This window comes from Sinocyclocheilus grahami, unplaced genomic scaffold (assembly GCF_001515645.1).
Source record: "Sinocyclocheilus grahami isolate Dianchi unplaced genomic scaffold, SAMN03320097.WGS_v1.1 scaffold553.1, whole genome shotgun sequence".
Lineage (NCBI taxonomy): Eukaryota > Metazoa > Chordata > Actinopteri > Cypriniformes > Cyprinidae > Sinocyclocheilus > Sinocyclocheilus grahami.
This window is the reverse complement of record NW_015505732.1, coordinates 1179649-1203756: the sequence shown is the minus strand read 5'-3', so window position 1 is coordinate 1203756 and position 24108 is coordinate 1179649. Positions and strand designations below refer to the sequence as shown.

Sequence of the window (24108 nt, the reverse complement as noted above, 5' to 3'; positions counted from 1 at the left end):
TTTCTTATTTGTTTTTGTTTCGTTTCACAGGAAAAGCATGCCAAGACAACTGTGATAGCACCACAAAAAGACAAATAGCCTATGTCCAATGAATATATATTATAACAGAATAAAATACTTGTGATAACAAAACAAACACTAGAACAATTGCTGGAATGGAATGGATATCAATGATGAATGATGCTTTCTGAATGATAAAGAAGGATGCTGTTTACTGGCTTCTGGTGTAGTTACCGTATCAAACCAGTAGGGGCTAAAGTGGCCATGCAACCTGTAAAACCCTTGGCCCCAAGAGAGAGCCTTCATGGTACAGAGTTTCCTCTAGTGGTCAGTGCACACTGGACACTGTAACAGACACTGCAAGACACCTGATTTATGTGACAGTTACCTCTTCTTTCTTTCACTGCAGAACTAAAAAATAAAAATTAGCATTTTAGGTTAAAATTTCCCCACCCTTTTGATTTCATCACCCTTTTGCCTTACCTGATCGTAAATAGTCCAGTGGAGTGACAGGCCAAATATTTAAAAGCTCAAATTATCCACATTGTAAGCAACTGTTTTTTTTTTTTAAACATCCAAATATCACTTTTAAAATCATTCTGATGGTACTCTGACTTCTACTAAGGCAAATGGTAGAAGTCTTCTGTTTCTGTCCCACTCTCCATCTGAACGTCTGTTCTGTGAGAATGTTAGTTCGGTGAGCGGCTACGTAATTCCACTAAAAGGGCAGATTGCTTTACAGCAGGAACAAATGATCACGTAACAGCTATCCAATGTAATGGTTTACGACAGAGAATTCCATGCAAAAATATACATACAGTTGGTTTAATATGAGATCATAAGAGCTTCAGATCCTCTAAGTCCTGTATGTTGGGAGGTTGGGCCTCCATGGATCGGACTTGTTTGTTCAGCACATCCCACAGATGCTCGATTGGATTGAGATCTGGGGAATTTGGAGGGCAAGTCAACACCTCAAACTCGTTGTTGTGCTCCTCAAACCATTCCTGAACCATTTTTGTTTTGTGGCAGGGTTAATGCTCTCCTGCTGAGAGAGGCCACAGCCACCAGGGAATATAGTTTCCATGAAAGAGTGTACATGGTCTGCAACAATGCTTAGGTAGGTGTCAAAGTAACATCCACATGGATGGCAGGACCCAAGGTTTTCCAGCAGACATCACCCAAGGCATCACACTGCCTCCGCCGGCTTGCTTTCTTCCCTCCCATGTGTTCCCCAGGTCACCTTCTTCCATTGCTCCATGGTCCACTTCTGATGCTCACATGCCCACTGTTGGCGCTTTTGGCAGTGGACAGGGGTCACCACTGTTCCTTCCTTGGACCACTTTTAATAGATACTGACCACTGCAGACCGGGAGCACCCCACAAGAGCTGTAGTTTTGGAGATGCTCTGATCCAGTCGTCTAGCCATCACAATTTGGGCCTTGTCAAACTTGCTCAAACCCTTAAGCTTGCCCAATTTTCCTGTTTCTAACACATCGACATTTAGGACAAAATGTTCACTTGCTGCCTGATATATCACACCCACTATCAGCTGCCGTGATGAAGAGATAATCAGTGTTATTCACGTCACCTGTCACTGGTCATAATGTTATGTTCAATCTATACTAGACCCAAGAAAAAAACAGAGAATGCATTTAAAAAAAACGGTTCTTTAAAGGTTCTTTACATTAACCAGCGTATCCTGAAGATCCCTTTTATGCTGAAAATGGTTCTTTGTGTTAGAGTTTAGGGCTTTATTCCTGCCTTTTTGTTTTTCAAATCTGTAACTATTAATTCACCTCATTACTGATTTTCTGGATCTCAGACTGACTGTCAACACACTCTCAACAGGTAAATGATTTCATTCTTAAATTTAAATTCAAAATAAACTTTAAAATTGTAACTGGCTTCCTAACAAACATGTTCTGTTCTCTTCTTCGTTGTTTTGGTCACATGTAAGTGTGAGCAGCTCTGTTAAGCTGAGGATACTTCTCTCATCTTCTCCACTAAGTAACATTAACTTATAATCCATATTCTTAGAATTTGTAAATTATTACTTGGGTTTATGCATAAACATACCCAGTCACAAAAAAAATATCAAAGCTATGCCATGACTTTATATCATGTTTTTCTTTTAAGATTGTGAAGGGCTCACATAATGTCCATTTTTTGCTACTTTTGGCCTTCGTGAACATAATGGTTTTTACATAAACAATGGAAGAGACAAACTATAACTCTAAACTCATCTGTGTATTTCAGATGCATCACATCCCACAACCTCATCATCTGCAGAGAAAAATAGCCACTTAATCACACCAAAATGATGCACTTAAAGGGGTCATATGATGCGATTTCAAGTTTTCAAAAGCATCATACGACCCCTTTAAAGGCATCATAGAGGATTACGAAAATACAGTATTTCACTGGAGCTTGGTCTTCATTTCACTATTTTCTGTTTCTATTTTGATTTACTTCTTAAAGTAAAGTTTATTTATGTTCAATGTCAGTGGACATTATTAATGTATTCTGCTAATAACTGTAGATCATTAAAAACATTAAAATCATTAAACAACAAAACATGTTGTTGTTGTTTTTATGTAAAACCCTAATAGATGCTACAAGACATTGTAATACCAGGTAGATAGAGGGGTAAAAAAAAGCAATATTAATAAATAATATATACAAATAAAATGAATACTAATATTATGATATAAATATACTAATATTAATGAAAATAAACCATCATTAAAAACACGATTAAGGTCCTATATAGCATTTTCAAAGCATGGTTCTTCATGGAACCCAATAAAAAGCTAATGTTACAAGCTGAAGAACCCTTTTCTGGTAATGTTTAAAAATGTGTGTAGAGACAGTATATCAAATTTGTGGTTTTGCTTACATTCCTTTACGTATAGTCTATTTAAGAGCTTTGCACATTTGGAAGGGGGTGTGGGTCATTAAAGCCTCTTTTTGCTTGCATCAGCAGGATTGCAGTAGGATTGGAGAGAGATGTAGAGCTATTTTATGGGAGAGAGTAAGGAACGAACAGGTGCAGGCTTTCCAGGATACACACTGCAGATGCTGTTTAAAATCGGAAAACAAATGAAGATCCCTCCCCTCCTCGCACGACTATCCCAAAGGAAACCTTTCCACCGGATTACAGCTCTGAGTACTGGGATCTTTAACACTGTTTTGTTCCATTTCGTCACAAAACGCTCGTGTTCGCACACACTTACACAAATCATGTATCCATGTCCACACAGACTTCACATGGTTCCTTCTCGCTGCATTATTGGATAAAGGGAGGGGGCAGGAATGAGGCAGCGCTCTTTGATGAGTGTGTTTTAAACGTGCTTTTTCTCTGTTTTGAGAGACTGTGGTGTGCAGAGAATAAGGCGGCTTCGATGTCAACAGTATTAAGCATGTCTGGTCAGTTTTGTTATTCAATAAACCTATTGTTTCAAACAGAAAATAGTGCCAGCCGTGAGAGATAGTGAAAAGAAAAAAAGCTGGGAAAATCCCATCTTCCTCTGGCAGGCATTTACTGTATCATAAATATGTCAAATGTTAGGCTATTTAGTTACATATGCACCACACTGCTAGTACATAACGGTTCTTTATTGGCATCTATGGTTCCACGAAGAACCTTTAAGACCTATCCATCTCACAAAAGACTCTTTATCCACCTTAATTTTAATGTATAAGAACTGGCTTCCGGTGTCATTCGCTTCCATTTATTTTAGCTGTACCAAAAAAATCTTACTTCTGTACTGCAAAATAAAGGGGGTAGCGGAAAAAGGTTCTTTAGATTAAAACGTTCTTCACATGACGAAAAAATTTTATTTCAGGAACTGTGCACCAAAAAGGTTCCTTGTGGAACCAAAAATGGTTCTTCATCACTTTGAAACCTTTATTATTAAGAGTGTATGCATATGGAATAAATTATTAATTTAAGTTAGATTAAATTATGTATTCAGTTCATTTGTAAAAGTCCATCCCAAACCCACTAGAGTGAATAACAAGCTGCTCTATAGGTGTCCCGTGTTGCTGGTAAAGCCATATAGGTTTGCTACTGTCAGAATTGATTTATGAAGGTCCCAAAAATGGATGCAGCCCACCAGAAAGCTTCTGTGTCTGTTGCTCCATTTGTTTGTTAATTGCTGCAGATGATGGGACGCCAGAGAGGATATAACACAAGAAGGTGCATGTAAGAGGGAAAAAGTGTGCACATTGAATTCCACAAGAGGAGTGGCGTGAGAGTGAGAGATCGACGTAATAAAAAGACACAAGAGAATATTGGTGTGTGTGTGTGTGTGTGAGAGAGAGAGGTGCGCAATACTGCAGCAGTATTCCTCTCAGTGAAGCCTTCTCAGGTCTGTCTTGCCTTACTAACTAGTGCTGCAGCGGAGGAGAGAGACAGAGAAGAGAAAGAGAGAGAGAGAGAGAGAGGGAGACGCGGCGCACACGCTCACTCCAGTGCTGCAGGACTGCATGAGAGGAACTGAGATAATATCCACACCACCAGCATCCATCACCGGAGCTACAGAGCCATCTCAGCCCGGCTGGTAACGGCACTATGGCACAAGCCGCCAAACATCTGCGCAAGAACAAGGATTTAGAGGCGCTCGCCGAACAGGAGCGGAAGGAGAAAGAGGAGGAGAAGGCGAAGAAAAGGAGCCGCTCACGGGATAAAAAGCGCAAGGTAGGGAAGAGAGATAAGTTGAGAGCGGATGAAGGGAGGGGAGGTATTAATGCTGGATAGCAGCAGGACACGCAGGGCCAGGCATCCGCTGCTGTTTACACGTGCATGGACAGGTGAGGTGCTTCCCCTCCTGAGGGTCCGCTGGCACAAAAGAGCCCAACACCTGAGTCTGTCAGAATCATCAGAGCTGTACACAAAATCAATGGTTTTTATATTTGGCATATTTTCATTTAAAAAAGATTTTAGGAATGTATTAAATAATTGAAACTGCATTTATTCTCTGCGTACTGTGATGGGAATAACAAGTGAGAAGGTGCAGATATGTAATGTAGCCTACCTCTACTATTACAATTCAAAGAAGGCGACCTCACCGCAGGGTTATTGGGATAGGTCATCCAAAAATTACAATTCTGTCATCATTTAGGCTACTCATCCTCAAGTTGTTCCAAACATGTATGCATTTCTTACATTTCATCAACCAATCAGTTGCTGGTTTTGTTTTTTTTCCCATGCTGTAGAAGTCATTAACTGTTTGGTTGCACACATTCTTCAAAATATCTTCTTTTGTGTTTAACAGAAGAAAGAAATTCATACAGGTTTGGAACAACTTGAGGGTGAGTAAGTGATGACAGAATTTTGTGCATAGAAAATAATACATGCATGTTCAATGTTCAATTAAATTAAAATCAGATTGAATATTTTCTATGTTATGTCATTCAAATGACACTCAATTGATATAATCTATAATGTGTCAGAACAGCAGGGAATGTGCAATAATGTATCGCCTTTAAACTAAACTACCTACAAATAGTACATCCATACATGCATAGAAGTAGTTTGTTTCACGCAAAACAAGAGTCTTCTGCAATGAACTCATATGCATAGAAAATGTTTTTGCATAAAAATATGCAAATGTTTTTATAGCTTTTATTTATTTAAAAAATAGCATATGAATTATTAAATGAAATGCTTAGGTATTAAATATAATGCGTTAAATAAAATACATCCTATATTAAAAGTAATGCATGTCTACTATTACAGCTCAAAACAAGGAGACCTTACTGCTGATCTAAGCAGACTTATGAGTTTGGCTCTTCAGTACACAGAGTACAGATACAGTATTGGTAGTCTTGTTCACTCAAAGAAGAGCACGAAACCACTAGGATTAAAGGTTTTCGCTCTAAAAATCAAACAGTGCTTCACTGAGAAGCATTTTAGACTTGTGCGGTACAGCAAAAGACGTTTACGTCAGTAGAGTTTGCTGCACTTTCCTTTTGCTCATCTACGTACATGGAGATATGCTGTTGTTTAGCTCTAACACTTAAACCATTTTCACTGCAGTTTCATATTACAGCAGCTTGCTGAGGAGGGTGCTTGTGTGCCCGGATCTGCGGTGGGACATCACTAATCCCTCTTTCTCCCTCGCTTATTTCCAGCTGTCAGCTTTCATTATGAGGTGTATGGTAAAAATAAAAAATGTGCAGAAGAGCTCTAAGGAAAATATCTACAGGTATAAGTAGTTAACATGCTGACAATTGTTTTATGAGTTCCAACCTTATATAACCAGCCATTCTGTACTTTATGGTACAGAATGTAAAGTGTCTAGAGTGTTTGATACCTTCAGTGAACGGTTTTCATTTCTTTTCCTTGCATCATTTTAATATTTATGGTTAGGTGTATCTCCATGCAGGATGCCTTAAATGTCATTTTGAATTGCAGCAATCAAATGCAATCTCTTCCAAAAGGTGTTAGTGGGTTTTCTCCAAAAAATGAAGTCTCATCAAGGACTGTATTATTTTGAGGATATCTTGTGTTACTTAGAGTACATAATTTCCCAGCAAATTCTTCTTAAACAAGGCTATTGAAATCCTGTGTGCTATCCTCTCTCATACTCACACATCGTGTATTTAAAGTGGCTTGTACACTGATGCAATATCTACAATGATATTGTAACTGAGAGAAATGGCTTCAAAGGGGTTTTTAAATGTCAATTTTCACCGTTTTCTCTGAATCTGAGTATAGCTGAGCCAAACCCCTCAGATGCAGGTGAGATCATGGTCTTAAAAGCACATTTCAGTCATAATACATTTTTTGTGGTTCTGTGCAGTTTGCTATAATATTGTGCTTTAAAAAACTTAAAAAAAAATAGAAATATACTCATTCTCTCACATTAATACACATATATGCATTGTATTCAGTTATATTCAAAGCTTGTCTTGTTCTTGATCTTCATTTTTTTTTGTGCTGAGCCAGCACTTTCTTTCCATGCTATTTAAGCGTGATTTATATGCTACGTGATAGAGAATTATTGCTTTGTGCTTCCCTTGGGCAAGACATTTTCAACATGTATTTGTCTTGTCTATCACTGTATAGACTGTACCTTTTTAATCTTCCACCAACAGTTGTGCATATTTTATTGCAACATGTACAATTCACACACACACACACACAAATGTAATGCAATCATGGTGAAATTTTCTAATGCAAACATGCATGTTTTTTTATTTTATTTATATGCTTTTTATTTATATATATTTTTAAATTTTTCTTTTTGGTTCAGGATGACAAGTCCAAGTGTTGAAATCAAAATGCTGTCAGTGTTATTTATTATTAATTTTTTGGATTGCATTTGTTGATGCAACTTCTTTTATGAACCGGTGTGGTTGAGTCCAGTTAGCCAGCTGGCTTCTCACAGTACTGTAGATCACATTTCATTTTTGACAGTTGCCAGCTAACAATTAACTTTATTGAACTTCAGGATTGTAAATGATGTATGAAGTCGGATGTTGCAACTGGCTGTGCATTGGAGCGCATTGCTGTATATGCAGTACATGTTGCTCATGTTGCTTTTCAAACATACAGTGTTCTGGCAAACTCCTGTTGTCAGCTTAGAGTGAACACTGGACAAAATTTGCAGCAAGTTTCTATTTTCCAATAGAAATTAGCTTTATGGTAAACTGTTTGCAGCAGATTTGCCCCAAATTAAGCGTATGTTGCCTTAAATAACATTTTTGCAAGGGCAGCTCTTTGAAGGCAATTGTTTTTGGGACAGATCCAGCTTAAATAAGCTGTTAAAAAAACTGTTGATTTCATTAACATCTGGGCACATTCTTGCATAGAGTAGTCGATGCTTGCTGGCACATAAAATGTGTAACTTTCGTGCCAAAATTGGCACCAAAATAATGACTTTCAAGAGGTTTCTCAAAATCGGAGTCAAGTTTTTTTTTATTTTAGCGCTTTTCACAATGCACATAATTTCAAAGCAACTTGACAGAAAGTCACACTGTTATAATGACTTAATGCTTTAACATAGAGCAGATTTTAGGGCTGGGCGATACAGTATGGTGATACATAACAATTATGCATAACAAAAAAAATAAATTATCCTCCGGATTTAGATTTAGCTGTACTGTGTTTATTCTTTGGTGTAGCAGATTTATCAGTGCCACATTGTTTTTGGCACACCCCTGGTCATTCAAATGCAATTAAAAGTTACAAAATATGATTGAAACACTTCTAAACCATCTCAAACTCACACCATTGGTTGAACAAAAGCGTGTCCAATCAGACAGCTCAATTAAATAGAGCAATGCTTTGAAAGTGCCACAGAGATTGTTCAAAAAGTAAACCTACAGAAAAAAAGGTACAAAAGCTGTCACTGTGCCGGTACCTTTTCAAAAGGCACACCTTTGTACCTTATTTACTCCTAAAGGGTGCATTTTGATAACTTAAATTTATATTTCAATGCCTAAAGTGTACATATTAGTTCCTAAATGGTACATATTAGTACTTTTTGCAAGGGTACTGCCCCAGTGACAGCTTTTGTACCTTTTTTTCTGAGAGCGTTCAATGGCATACTCACAGTTGTCTGTGCACATTAAAAATTGCAATTTAAGTCAGAGTCAAATCCCTAGTGTTCTTATACTTGCCAGGCAAAGAGAAAAGAGATTTTTAACCTTTTGGATCTTTAACCGATTATTTTCATTGCAATCAGCCTCATCTCAGTCTTCTCAGTGTTTAGAGATGTAGATTTGGTTTGCATTTTTATCAAGACTTTATCTAAACTCATAGTGAAATTGTTTAGATGTTTCACAGGAATGATGATTCAGCTCGTTTAAACTTGACATTTACCACTTCTTAGTGTGTGGTTCTCTTCATGCCACTGAACTAGTTGAGCAGCATAGACAATTCCAGAAGACCTCAGTGCTGAGCTAAGCATCCCAATAATCAATTCTGAAGCAGATAATGCTTTCTGCAGCTGTTGGACTTGTCAATAGTATGTAGCTTCAATACTATCATGTGCTGATTACTATATCTGGATAGACAGAATAATAAATTAATTAATTCACCCACCTTCCTCCTTAATTGGACCAGATCACTACTGCATGCAGTGCAGTACAAATACTTTATTTGGACACTATTGCTAGGTGAAGTTGATATGTTTTAACGAATAACAATGACTTTGACAAAAGAACATGAAATAAACTACATTTAGAAGCTGGTATTGAACTAACTTCATGACCATAAAAAAGTATGTTTTATATAGTATGAGTCGCAGGGCATTGCTGACAAGTTTCTGTACGCACGTTTGGTCCATGCATGTGCTGGACTGTGAGTCTGTACTGTATGTGTGTGCGTTTTTATGAGAAAGAGCGGGAGAAAGAAAGTGTGATTTTCATTGACAATAGAACATACTTTTGTGTGGAAAACATGGAAGTAGCTTGTCGTATTGTTTGTTATATTTATTTGCTTGGTTAATGTCTTTTCGAGTTCTGGTTCTTTTGCTGTTGTAGGTTATTTCTCTTTATTGTAATTGGGTGGGTCCCCCCAGAATGTGCAAGCATATGCACTAGAATAAATCCGGCCCTGAGTGTAGCAGTCATGAGTCATGATACGTTTGGGCATGATGTTGCGGGTTCGCACACTCATTTCAAAATGATATAAAATATCCATGGTTAGATTTAATTTGCAATTTGGATTATTTTAATAAGATAGATGCAATTGCAACTATCTCTCAAGTGCTTCTTTTATGAGGAACAACACTTTCTCCGATGATGCAGTGAAGCAACCCCTGCATTGAGTGAATAATCGATTCTCGAGCCATCGATATCAACCAATTCAGCACTAGCGCCATAGACAGCACCTGGTAACGTCGCACATAAGAACGTATACCTTAAAGTCCACATGAAATCAAAATGAAAGTTTTTTGGGTGTTAATATCAATATGTTAGTCTTAAGGTTATCTGTAAGGCCGTGTGCGCCAAAACAGTGACAAAATTCTCATTTTGAGGATATAAGCATTCAAAGCTTGCAGTTCGTCACTTCCGCCAAAATGGCTCAACGATTTTTTTTTTAAGTCACATTGTACTTCAGCTTCTCATCAAACTTTGTCCAATCAAATGCTCTCTAGAAACCGAAGCCCCGCCCCCTACACTATAAAAATAGACGCTGAAGCCGCAGCTGAAATCGGTCACTTGTCCACAGAATTAGTATTTTCTGTACAGTGAATGGCACGTAGTGCACTATATAGGGGACAGGGAACGATTCAAACAGTGTAAATATGCTTTCCATTGAGGAAAAAAATAAGTCTGGTTTCGTGCTGTCACGCTAACCACCGCACCGCACTGTAGCGAATTTAGCTCATGGGGAAATATGAATAATTAACCATAACTAGTTATAATTAACTATTCATATTTTAGATCCACTGTAGATATTTAGCTGACCACTCAGGGTCAACGTCTTGTCAATTCTAAGAACGTTAATTTCCTGGTTAAAGGAAATAACTTTCTTACTGTACAATTCTATAAGTTTGTAACGTAAATCTGCATGATTATTGACTCCGGTTATGAGTAAACAATGAAACTCGCCGACAGGTTTTGCGAAATCGCCGACAAATGCCGAAATCGGAGGCATATCGGTGCTCGTTCACACGAGAGACAATCACGCAGTGTGAATTATCAAAGACGCAGTCTGAGGGAATCGCCGACACCCGCAAAATATTTGGCATGCTAAATATCTGGAGCTGTCGGTGATTCACAATCACGCTGTGTGCAATGATTTCTGACTGAAAAACACATCGGCGATGGCCTACAGCCAGTGAGAGACCAAGATACAGGGCAGAGGGAAGTTCTGGGAGGAGTTATAGACCAGAATATCAGTATTTTAATAGATATATGAACAATTATATCATACAGAAACAAGCACAAACATTTGCTTGACCAGCCACAACATCAGCATAACAGTTACTGCAAAATGTACACAATCCCTGTTCCCTGCATCTGCCTCCTGCATTATCTGTTTTTCTTTTTCTCCTTGTAGCTGGAAATCAGCTCACAGACTATTTGCGGGCTATATATATATTTTTTTAATAATTCAGTCTTGCTCGAGAACTCCGGTCTGACGCACGCGGGTTCTCGCGTTAGTTCCTTATCACTTCTGTGTGTTTTGTTGTGAAACGTAGTTTGCGGACCAGACAGAGTTGTTGCCGATCCATCGTGCAATGTGAACACAGCAGCGACTGACTGCTACCTCAGATAGTCACGCAGTGTGAAAACCACGGTGACCCGACGACTTTGAAAATCGTGCCTTTAAGCAACCTACTAAGCTATAGCTCGTTGAACACACCTAGCAAAGGTAAACCTTTAGAGTCTTTGTAGCGCGCTAAGAGTCTACGTTATCGGGAAATACACAACAGATTTTTGCAGCCTTTTCTAATAGAGCTGCCTGAAAATCGTTTGGGACTTCCATGCATGCATAGATAGATAGATAGACTAATTGATTGATTAGTGGTGCATAGCTTCTATATATCAGTGTTGATTGCCGGTTTGTGTCACTCTGTTAGTGGTCCAGTGGGAGTCCTGCTTGGCCTGCAAACACATGACTCAGCACATTGTGAGCATCACTCTCTCATATTTATAGCTGAGTGCAGGCCTCTTTCAAACTCCACCTTTACCACCCGTTTTAACTGAGTGAAGGGTGTGTGCGCGTCGGGGTTGTGCGTATGTGTGTATGTTCATGAGAAAGAGAAAGTATCAATGATTGTATCAAAATGGAAATGGAAGAGATTGAGTTTATTCACTCAAGGTAACACTTTACAATAATGTTTTAGGTCACACTATATTTTAGGGTCCAAGTCTCACTATTAACTAACTATTAACTAAGAGTTTTCCCTCAATAACCTCCTAATTTGCTGATTATTAATAGTTAGTAAGGTAGTTGTTAGGTTTAGGAATGGAGAGGATTAAGTGATCTAAAATACGGTCATGCAGAATAAGACAATAATATGTGTTTTATAAGTACTAATAAACAGACATTATGCTAGTAATATGCATGCTAGTAAGCAACTAGTTAAACTAAAGTGTCACCAGGTTTGATTTTTTTAACAATAGTTAACTACATTAGTTAACACAAACTAAAAATGCATTTATTAATCTTAATTAACATTTACTAATACATTTTTAAAATCAAAAGTTATATCTGTTAAAACTAGTTAATACACTGTGAACTAACAGCAACGTTAACATTTTTAAAAAAGGTTGATATATGCAGTAAAAATATATTAGTCATGGTTAGTTAATGCATTAAATAATGTTAACAAATAAGACCTTATTGTAAAGTGTTACCACAAAACAAAACACTTTACAATAAGGTCCTATTAGTTAATGCATTAACTAAAATTAACTATTCAATTAATTTGTTTTATTAGTCTTTGTTTTGGTTTTTATTCATTAATTAGTATTTATTAATCTTTGTTAAAGTTAGTTAATAAATATAACTGTTCATTGTTAGTTCATGTCAGCTCAGGAATATTATATAATGTTAACAGATACAACTTTTTTTAAAAATACTGTATTATCGAGTGTTGAAATTAACATTAAGATTAATAAATGCTTTAGAATATTTGGTACACTTTATATTAGGGAACACATATTCACTGTTAAGTAGTATTCCCTCCATAAACTCCTAAAAATAAAATAATATAGACATTACAGCTCAAAAACGGTAACTCATCATATATTCACTCTCCATATGACTGAAATGAAGTTGGCATTGTCGTTGTCTTGCCTTTCTCTCTCTGTGCATTCAAGATACATTAACGATATGTAATAATTGTGGTTTGAATACAGAGGTTTGCATGCTTTTGCATATGGAGGCGGCATATATGAAGAAAAAGGTGGAAGAGAGACACCGCACACAAACTTCATTGATTCTTGTGGTGTTTCATGAATACACCAAATCTGAATCTTTAAAAGATTTGCATCGAGAATTCAAGGCAAGGCAGTATTATCAATAAAAAACAACTTTGGTCTATTACTCCTACTAAGCTATATTTTGAAAGTAGTTGGTTTTCATGTTAAGGTGAACTGTACCTTTAAGAAAAGCAGTTTCCTTGTTCAAAACACACACCATCATACTGAATCAGTTAAATACCAGAGAAATGTAATCAAAGCTCAGTATGGCAGCTGTCAGGGGGAAACGGCTTCTGTGATTGCTTGGATCTGATCTTGGCGTCACGTAGGATTATTGGTTTTCTGATGTTATACTTTCCTCTGGAAGGCCTTAATGCACTTCAGAATTGATCTGAGAATATATGATTCGGCTTTAATTTTAATTCACTTTTTATTGACATTATTCCTGCGGTACATGCTTGTTTCAGCACAGTCTTCACATAAATAACCATCTCTAATATATTGTATGTTTATATTATATACATTGCTGATCAGATGGGGGAGTGTTCTATGAAACCAGTTATTATTTTTGCTTCATTATTCTATTTTGTCTCAAACCATAATGCATTTTTTGGTTACACTTTATTTCGATAGTCCACTTTAGACATTCTACTAACTATAAGTAACTTTTGCATCACTAGTCTGCAGGACTGTGGCTCTCCAGGACAAACATTGGCTGCCCCTGGTGTAGGCAATGAGGGTGGCAACATCCAGCATATTGCACCACAGCACCATGGGCCACCTAGGTGTTTTCTGCTTGCATGAGTAGGTGCAAACCATTTTTACTCAATCTATTGGACTGGGTCTGAGTTTGCTCTTCAGAAGACTCATCAGACAAGTCTTCTTCAGTGTCATCAAATGAGTCTTCTTCATCTAGGAGAGCTGGATTTACAGCCACAACTCCAGATTGAACCCGTGGCACATAGTCAAAATCTGGCCCACGGGATCCACTTTCCTGCAGAGTTTAGCTCTAACCCTAATCAAACACACCTGAGCATGCTAATCAATGTCTTCAGGATCATTATGCCGAGTTCACACTGCACGATTTTAGCCCGATTTTTCACTCGCCGACAGGTTTTGCGAAATCGCCAACAAATGCCCGAAATCGGAGGCAAGTCGGTGCTCGTTCACGCGAGTGACAATCACACAATGTGAATTATCAAAGACGCGATCTGAGAGAATCGCCGACACGTCACGTTCACAATCACACAGTGTGCAATGAGAGACCAAGATACAGGGGAGAGGGAAGTTCGGGGAGGAGTTATAGACCAGAATATCAGTATTTTAATAGATATATGAACAATTATATCATACAGAAACAAGCACAAACATTTGCTTGACCAGCCACAACATCAGCATAACAGTTACTGCAAAATGTACACAATCCCTGTTCCCTGCATCTGCCTCCTGCATTATCTGTTTTTCTTTTTCTCCTTGTAGCTGGAAATCAGCTCACAGACTATTTGCGGGCTATATATATATTTTTTTAATAATTCAGTCTTGCTCGAGAACTCCGGTCTGACGCACGCGGGTTCTCGCGTTAGTTCCTTATCACTTCTGTGTGTTTTGTTGTGAAACGTAGTTTGCGGACCAGACAGAGTTGTTGCCGATCCATCGTGCAATGTGAACACAGCAGCGACTGACTGCTACCTCAGATAGTCACGCAGTGTGAAAACCACGGTGACCCGACGACTTTGAAAATCGTGCCTTTAAGCAACCTACTAAGCTATAGCTCGTTGAACACACCTAGCAAAGGTAAACCTTTAGAGTCTTTGTAGCGCGCTAAGAGTCTACGTTATCGGGAAATACACAACAGATTTTTGCAGCCTTTTCTAATAGAGCTGCCTGAAAATCGTTTGGGACTTCCATGCATGCATAGATAGATAGATAGACTAATTGATTGATTAGTGGTGCATAGCTTCTATATATCAGTGTTGATTGCCGGTTTGTGTCACTCTGTTAGTGGTCCAGTGGGAGTCCTGCTTGGCCTGCAGACACATGACTCAGCACATTGTGAGCATCACTCTCTCATATTTATAGCTGAGTGCAGGCCTCTTTCAAACTCCACCTTTACCACCCGTTTTAACTGAGTGAAGGGTGTGTGCGCGTCGGGGTTGTGCGTATGTGTGTATGTTCATGAGAAAGAGAAAGTATCAATGATTGTATCAAAATGGAAATGGAAGAGATTGAGTTTATTCACTCAAGGTAACACTTTACAATAATGTTTTAGGTCACACTATATTTTAGGGTCCAAGTCTCACTATTAACTAACTATTAACTAAGAGTTTTCCCTCAATAACCTCCTAATTTGCTGATTATTAATAGTTAGTAAGGTAGTTGTTAGGTTTAGGAATGGAGAGGATTAAGTGATCTAAAATACGGTCATGCAGAATAAGACAATAATATGTGTTTTATAAGTACTAATAAACAGACATTATGCTAGTAATATGCATGCTAGTAAGCAACTAGTTAAACTAAAGTGTCACCAGGTTTGATTTTTTTACCCCGCTGGACTGTGTTCACATTATATTATTTGAGTCCGAACCGCGGTTCGTTTGCATCATCAAGCCAGCAGCTGTTTGCCCCCGATGCTTAGTAACGATGGCGCAGGAGAAGACGGCAAAATGCATAGCAAGGCTCTCTGCAATTTTATATTTATGCAAAATATATATTTATATTAAAGCTTCAGTACATAACGGCACTTACGTCTGCCTTATGCAAATGCTCTAAAGAACTCTGAAGGCGAATACAAATGCGATATACAGCTCTCTGCTTGCACCGTGTCAGTCACGCACATCAGGAAAATTAGTGAAACACACACACAAACACACATTTTTATCAAATAATACGTCATTAATAGCAGTTCACTTCCGTGATTTGGTACGATTGCATTCACATCAGCAGCGAACCGTACCAGAGTTCACTTGAACCCGAGTCCTTTTTAAATGGACTCGGGTACGGTTTGTGGGTGCGCACCGAGTTCGGAAGACAGCGTTCACATCATCCAAACGAACCGAACTCTGACGTCAATCAAATCCGGGTGCGCACCAAACGTGCTAGTGTGAAAGCACCCTTAAAGGCAGAGTACGTGATTTCTGGTAGCCAATGTTGATATTTGAAATCACCAAAACAGTTTGCGTCATCAAGCCAGCAGCTGTTTACCCCCGATGCTTAGTAACGATGGCGCAGGAGAAGACGGCAAAATGCATTGCAAGGCTCTCTGCAATTTTATATTTATGCTTTTGAACCGTTGGTTTTGTTTCCAAAGCTTCAGTACATAACGGCACTTACGTCTGCCTTATGCAAATGCTCTAAAGAACTCTGAAGGCGAATAGAAATGCGATATACAGCTCTCTGCTTGCAGCGCGTCAGTCACGCACGTCAGGAAAGTGAGTGAAACACACTCACAAACACACATTTTTATCAAATAATACGTCATTAATAGCGATTCACTTCCGTGATTTGGTACGATTGCGTTCACATCAGCAGCGAACCGTACCGGAGTTCACTTGAACCGTACCCCAGACCACCCTTTTTAAGCGGACTCGGGTACGGTTCGTGGGTGCGCACCGAGTTCGGAAGACAGCGTTCACATCATCCAAATGAACCGAACTCTGACGTCAATCGAACCCGGGTGCGCACAAAAAGTGCTAGTGTGAAAGCACCCTTAAAGGCAGGGTAAGCGATTTCTGGTAGCCAATGTTGATATTTGAAATCACCAAAACCTTAAGTTTAAGTACGGGTTGGATTAAGGGATCTAAAATATGGTCATGAAGAATAAGACATTAATATGTGTTTTATAAGAACTAATAAACACCCAATATGCTAATAATATGCGTGCTAATAAACAACTAGTTAACAGTGAGAATTGCTCTCTAAACTAAGTTTTTTTTTACTTTCTCCATCGTTTATATTCCCCTTTGCAGTACGTGCCAAGCATTTTTTTAATAAAAAAATAATATGGGATTGAAACATTTTATTTCAAATAGACACAATGCAACATGTTTTCACTGTTAAGTCATTTGTCTCTCTTCAATGAAAACACTAATTCTGTGGCAGATGTTCACTGATCACCGCACAGTTGCATATAGTTAACCTCTACTTAACTTTGTCACATCACCAGTGGTCTGTGCTGCTCATGTCGTCTAAAGTTGCCAGCTCTCAGTGAAAGTGACTTTTGGTTGCCCTTCAGACGTCCCCTACAGTCTAGTCACTGACTTTCTGAAGCACAGAAGAAAAAAAATGACAAGGGCTTACGCTTACTGAAACCACCAGTAATGTTTGTTAGGGGGTGTGCGATATACCGGTAGAAATTTGACAAGTGGTAGAGGTTTTCCTGATGGTTTTGTGATTTTTCCTTGCTGCGCCACCAGGAGAGCTTGTCATTTGAATGCGTTTTTAAGCACTGTGCTTCAAGAACAAGTGATTTTAAATCATTCAAATGTAATATACAGCGAAAGTTTTATATATGTGTGCACAGAGACGGTTTGAGCGCACGCACCTGAAACACCTGAAACACAGAGCGTGAGTACTGAACCGAGCTCTTTTTGGGCTTGAACGGTCAAATATACACACTTATGTGTCAAAATGCCCATCTTTACATCTTTGCTCTACGCATGTGTATCAGTATATTAGATCCGTGCGTTCAGTCTTAAAGTGACCGCAGCCTAATAAACCTGCGGATGTCTGTCATTAATGTTAATCAACATAAACCACAAAAGAGAAAAAATCTTGCTGCTCTCGACTGAATCACTTTTGTAACTTTAATAGGAATGAATCTATATTTACACAGTGAAGACTCTGCAGTGTTTTATATATATATATATATACATAACACAATTTAAAGGGCACCTATTATGCAAAATCCACTTTTACATTGTGTCTGGACAATAAATGTGTGTTGGCAGTGTGTGAACACCCACCCTACAATGATAAAAATCCACCCAATCCTTATTTTTTAATCCCCATTAAACCAAATTAGTCTCATTAGACATGCCGTTTTGATTATCTGAGCATTGTGACATCACAATGTTTAGGCCCCGCCTATGGCCACTGACTGACACCGCCGTATTAGCAAAGACCCCGCCCTGAATGAGCCGCACACAACTCGCCATGTTTATCTTTACGCTAGTGCATTTAAAAGCAGCATTCAAGTTAGAAAAGTCTTCTTATTAAAGCTATAGAAGTTATTCGTTCAAGAGCAGTGAGTGATTTTCTGTTTTTATTTTATTGTTTGGGTCATTTTAACAGCATAGACAGCAGTAGATACTGTATATTACGCTGCTGTCACTTCATACACAGATCTAATATAAACATGCAATTTTTCCCCCCAGCTGTTTACCTTTACGGACATAACTGACTGATTTCAGCATGATATACATGATAGTCAAAACCAAACAGATCTTTTTTTTTTGGCAGAGTATTTGGGGTACGAGCTTTAAAGGCTCCGCCCTATTCTGGAAAAGGGGGCGGAGAGCAGCAGCTAATTTGCATTTAAAGATACAGGCACGAAAAGAGTGCGTTTCTGCTTCCACTCAAAATAGGCATTTTCAGAATGATATAATAAATTATCTGTGGGGAATTTTGAGCTGAAAATTCACAGACACATTCTGGGGACACCTCAGACTTATTACATATTGTAAAATGGGGTAATAATAGGTGTCATATTGCCCAACCCTAATGTCTGTCACATTCTAGGCCCATCTTAAAATAACTTTTTTTTTTTTTTTTTTTAAATATGTCAGCATTAAAGACTATTAATGCATTTCATTCCATTCAGGTCGGATGTGGCACTTTTCTCCTTGATATTTATCTCTGCAAACTTTGGAATTAACGTCGTTGTTTAATTTTTTTTGCATAAAAGGGAAAAAACATCAACATCCATAATCGTGATGGAAACATCCTTTGCACTAATTTTATGCCAAGTTCCCAAGTTGGAAGTGCATTCAGTTGTATGGGTTAGTCAGTTGTATAAGTTAAACACAGCATACAGAGGCTCACACACATTTTTCTTTTTGTTGTAGACAAAATAAGGAATCTCCCTCGATGCTCTCATTATCTATGTGAAGAAGGCAGTATCTACGGAAAACATTATTACAGAAGGGTTTGATTCATGCTAGTGCTTCACTGAATTCTCTCAGATTTCTCCACCCTGCTTTATCCTAACATATGATGCAGATAATGGATTCACTCAAGGCAAACGCAGTGCTTTCCTCTCCAGCTGCTGTGTCTGCAGTGAAATTGATCTGCTGCTTGTACACGAGGTTGACTCTTAACAAATCTGCCTGCTGTGTGTTAAAATATGAGTTGAACTGGCAATGTATCTTCCATATGCTGATAAATGAACATACAAGACGTCCTCAGAAATGCACAGAAATAGCCTCAAAATGATTTAGACATGATAAAGCTTAAGATGTATTTAATGCAGAATGCTCTTTTAATTAACTTCAAAATACACTGAACAGCAATATACACCAAAAATGCATTAGGTGGTTGAAAATAAAAGAAAATACACAATAACTAGATTTTAATTTGTTCTGGAGAAAATGTGTGCTTGCCTGTGCACAATGTCAGGGTTTTCTGGGTGGTTGCCAGGGCATTACTATGCAGTTGCTAAGGTGTTCTGAGCATTGCTAGGGTGTACTGAATGGTTGCTAGGTTGGGCTTTAAAATGGCTTGGGCCCCTCATGTTTGTAGATGTATGTGTTTTACTGTCCAGCTGAAAAGTCTGATTGCTTATAAATGTAATAGCACCACTCCTCACCAAGACATTTGAGGTGACTTTTGCTCAACTATTCCCGTTTCAGTACAATCATTGCTGTTTTTGGCATCAGTATTGCATGCATATGTCATCTTAACGGTGAACCTTGCGCTAATCATGCATTAGACATTTAAGTATATTCTGTATATTTATTTACTTGGTATGATTTTTAAATGTTTTTTTAAAGAAGTCTTTTTATGCTCACCAAGACATTTGATGAAAAACAGAGGGTAACACTTTAGTATAGGGACACATTCTCATTATTAACTAGTTGCTTATTAGCATGCCTATTATTAACATATTGGCTGTTTATTAGTACTTATAAATCACATTTTCTACATATTCTACATCCCTAATCCAACCCAATTCCTAAACTTAACAACTACCTTTCTAACTATTAATAAGCAGCAAATTAGGAGTTTTTTTTAGGCAAAAGTCTGGTTTGTTAACAGCGAGAATTTTACCTTAAAATAAAGTGTGACCAAACACAGTATAAACAGTAATATTTGAAATATTAGTATAATTTAAAATAGCTGTTTTCTATGTGAATATATGTTAAAATGTAATTTACTGCGGCGTAATTTATTGCTGAATTTCCAGCATCATTACTGCAGTCTTCAGTGTCACATGATTCTTCAGAAATCAGTATAATATGCTGATTTGCTGCTCAAGAAACATTTCTGATTATTATCAATGTTGGAAACAGTTGTGCTGCTTCATATTTTTGTGAAACTGTGATTTTTTTTTCTAGATTCTTTGAACGTTCAAAAGAACAGCATTTATTTGAAATAGAAATCGCCAACCATAAGAATAAGCAATAACAATATTTTCTCCACATAAACAGAATACTTCATACAGCTACAGCTACCATTGATTGATATCACGTAAATGTACTTAGAACCTTAAATGTTCATGAAGTCCATCTCTCTTTTTAATAAACAGGTCCATGCAACAAATAGAACAAGTTTAATTCCAAGAAGAAAAGAAAGGAGAGTTATGCAATATAGGATCCATCCTATTATGCAAAATATGAATTAACAGCATTCCACATGAAATAAAAGGAAGGGGAAAATCAAACAAGAACAGAACAAACTGCAGTTAAATTACGAGGTGCAAAATGTAATACTATTATGAAAAAATATGGACTCATACCATATATAATATGGATAGGTGTGAGGAAGGAGTCAATAGAAGTAGGGTAGGAATGTCGCAAACAAAATTACGGACCTGCAAATACCTGATAAAAAGTAGTCAATGCAAATTTTTATAATAGTTGCCGGAAAGATGCGAAGACATAGATCCTTTTATGTTATAATGCCCAGTGCTGAGAAAGTCCTATCCATCAGTGATAGTGGGAAAGCAAGATGTGCGGCAATAGGTGCAGAAATAATCCAAAATCATCTAAATTGCCTCCAAATTCTCCACGTACAGTATAGTTTTAATGATGACATTTTTGGTATACACTCTTAAAAATAAAGGTGCTTTTCAAGCGATGCCATAGAAGAACCATTTTTGGTTCCACAAAGAACCATTCAGTCAAAGGTTCTTTAAAGGACCATCTCTTTCTTGCGTTTTTATAATCTGAAGAACCTTCTTTCGCCACAAACAACCTTTTGTGAAACAGAAAGGTTCTTCAGATGTTAAAGGTTCTTTATGGAACCATTTAGAAAAAATGGTTCTTCTATGGCATCGTGAAGCACCTTTATTTTTAAGAGTGTAGGGAGAAGATGAACATTTATACTAACATTTACACAAACAATCAAAACCAAAATTTGTATTCCCTCTGACAAATCCAGTGTCTCTTTCGTATGAGCCCCAGATACATTCCTTCATTTCCTGCCGGCTTATTTCTGGCCATCTTGCCTTAGTAAATGAACCAGCTCCAGCCCTACAAATCTTCTGTGTCCATTTATAGGAGTAGTAGGTCTGTCTCCAGATGGTCCTGGTGATATCTCTGTGCCTCACACTGCTTTTGATCGGTGCTGGGCGCTTGCTTACGTCAGGCGCGCTGCTGCCTCACCGGTGGATTCATGCTGGAACTGGAGAGACGATGCAACTTGATGGATCTGTTTCTGGTTGCATGCTTGTGCGTGTGTACCAACATTCAGTCTGTTGACTCGATACAAGACATGCTTGATGTGTGCTCAGCCTACTGTACATCATGGCTCTTAAAGCCAATATTTTTATGCATTAGGATCTGTAAACGTCCTCCTGTGCCCTTGTACCATGACAATTTGGCATGCCAGTGTCATTCACCCCCTCAGACTGAGCATCTGGCTCAGCATGAACAGTAACCTGCATGAAGGTTAGAGTATTTTTTCTGATAGATATGTGTGTTGGTGCATTTCCTAATCATTATTTTTTACAAAGTGAGAAATAAATAGCGGGGAAAAAACAGATTTTTTTTGTGTGTGTGTGTTCACAACTTTCTGATACTGCTTGCAGAATATAAACAAGGCATTTCTGTTCCTCAATTAATTTGTTCTTTGTGCCCGGCCTACAAGAGCCCATCTTCCAATAATCAGTCACCATTTATATGAGATATTGGGAATTAAGAATGTAAATGTGCACTGAACTATTATATAAAATTGCTGATATTTTTAAATGTAATCTCACAACTTGAGTATTCGTCTTTCTTTTTAGAAGCAGTGGAGAACAACAGTACTATATATATAATTAAAAAAATTTTTTTTTTTTATAATTACAGCTCAAAACTGATATTAAGGCAACATATTTCTTACATAACTGTGTCAGTTAAATGGGTTATAGGCTACTAGTTTAGACTACTACAGTCAAAAATGGTAACATTGAAATGGTTTTATTCAAGGCAAAAAAAAATAAAAAATAAATATATATATATTTTTTTTTTTTTTGCCTTGATGTATGTATGTATATAATATTACATCACTGAACCAACCCATATATACACCTTCACACCAACCAGCCACTTTCAGATTTTTGCCTCTTTGTTCACTTTATATTTTTTCTTTTGCTAGATTTTGCCCAGAAACTCTCTTACTGTAAATCTGTTGTGATCACTATAAGCTATAACTCTAAGCTACATTGGATTCTAACTATAAACTGAACATATGCATTGTCTATATTTGGCTGTGTCTTTTTTCATTTTCCTTCTTTCTCTCCCCAGCTCCCCTCCCTACATCTTCATTTTTGCTGTCTCTACGTGATTCCATTTTCTGCTGAGTTGCTGAAATTTGAGCAACTTTATCTCTGTCCTCTTCACTCTTTTCCTGCCCTCTTCTCTTAGTAACTTGTTCCTATTACAGGTTTAACTTCTCAGTGAAGAGTTTGAAGTGGATGTCATTTCAGTCATTTGAAATGATTGTATAATGTAATTATTCAGTGAATATTTGCTTACAAACAAAGAAACGTGTGTGCTCTCACAGACTATCTTGGACTTTAACACTTCTATCCCTTTATTCTTTTGAGTAACAATCTATTCAAATGTTTTACATCATTGAATATGTAGAATTGCTTGTGAATGTTGAAATTATATTGAATAGGTCCTAAACAATGAAATCCAAAGTCTGGCTGATCAGCGTTGAATATTACTGACTAGTGTGAAAAGACAACAGAAGAAAAAAACACTGGCTTTTCAGAAATCTTACTGTATGCATCTGCACTGAAGAAATAATGAACATCATTGAATCAATCTAACTACATTAGGTTACAGAAACACAATTTAATTTGTAGGGTTAGATGAGACAGAAAATAGCTCTGTACACTAATATAATGGCCTATTTACACTTGGCCACTTCATGCGTTTTGTTTGATGGGATAGCTATCAGAAACGCCTCCAAAACACGCTCGCAATGGATTGCAATCTGATCGCACGAACCACTTCAGGAGGTGGTTTGAGACTCATTCCAGACACAACTGGACAGGTGATTATTGAAGCCACATATCTTAATTTTACTCTTCCCAAAACAGCTCTCGCAACTGTTGTGATCTTTGATCTTGAAATCAGCTGACGATAAATAAAATCTAGGGCATATTTGTTGCTTTTGGTTACTTGAACTTGAATTTCCATACTTATTGCATGGAACTGAAGATCGGATTTATATTCATTTTATGGAGACAAGTATGGCCATGTGTAAATGAAACAGTTTTAATAATTTGGATAGATCTGAGAAAACGCATGGCAAGGCCCTAGAGATATATTGGCATCTATGAGGAACCTTTAACATCCATAGAATCTTTCCATTCCATAAAAGGTTCTTTATATTGAGAAAAATTTTTCTTTTTAGGACTGTTTACTAAAAGATTCTTTGGGGAGCCAAAAATGGTTCTTCTATGACATCGCTGGAAAAAAACCTTTAGGTACCTTTAATTTAAAGAGTAAAACTTACAACACTATTAACTATTAACAAGTTGCTTATTATAATGCATATTACTAGCATATT

General features: G+C 37.6%; 1 protein-coding gene across 1 annotated transcript in view; it reads left to right on the top strand.

The window, feature by feature from the left end:
• Positions 1-4448: 4448 nt before the first annotated feature.
• LOC107556016 (ankyrin-1-like) overlaps positions 4449-24108 on the top strand; it is a 154781-nt gene continuing 135121 nt past the window's right edge. The window contains exon 1 of the mRNA XM_016238982.1: positions 4449-4699. Coding sequence (XP_016094468.1) covers positions 4574-4699 — 126 coding nt within the window. The 5' untranslated portion in view covers positions 4449-4573. The remainder of the gene's footprint in view (positions 4700-24108) is intronic.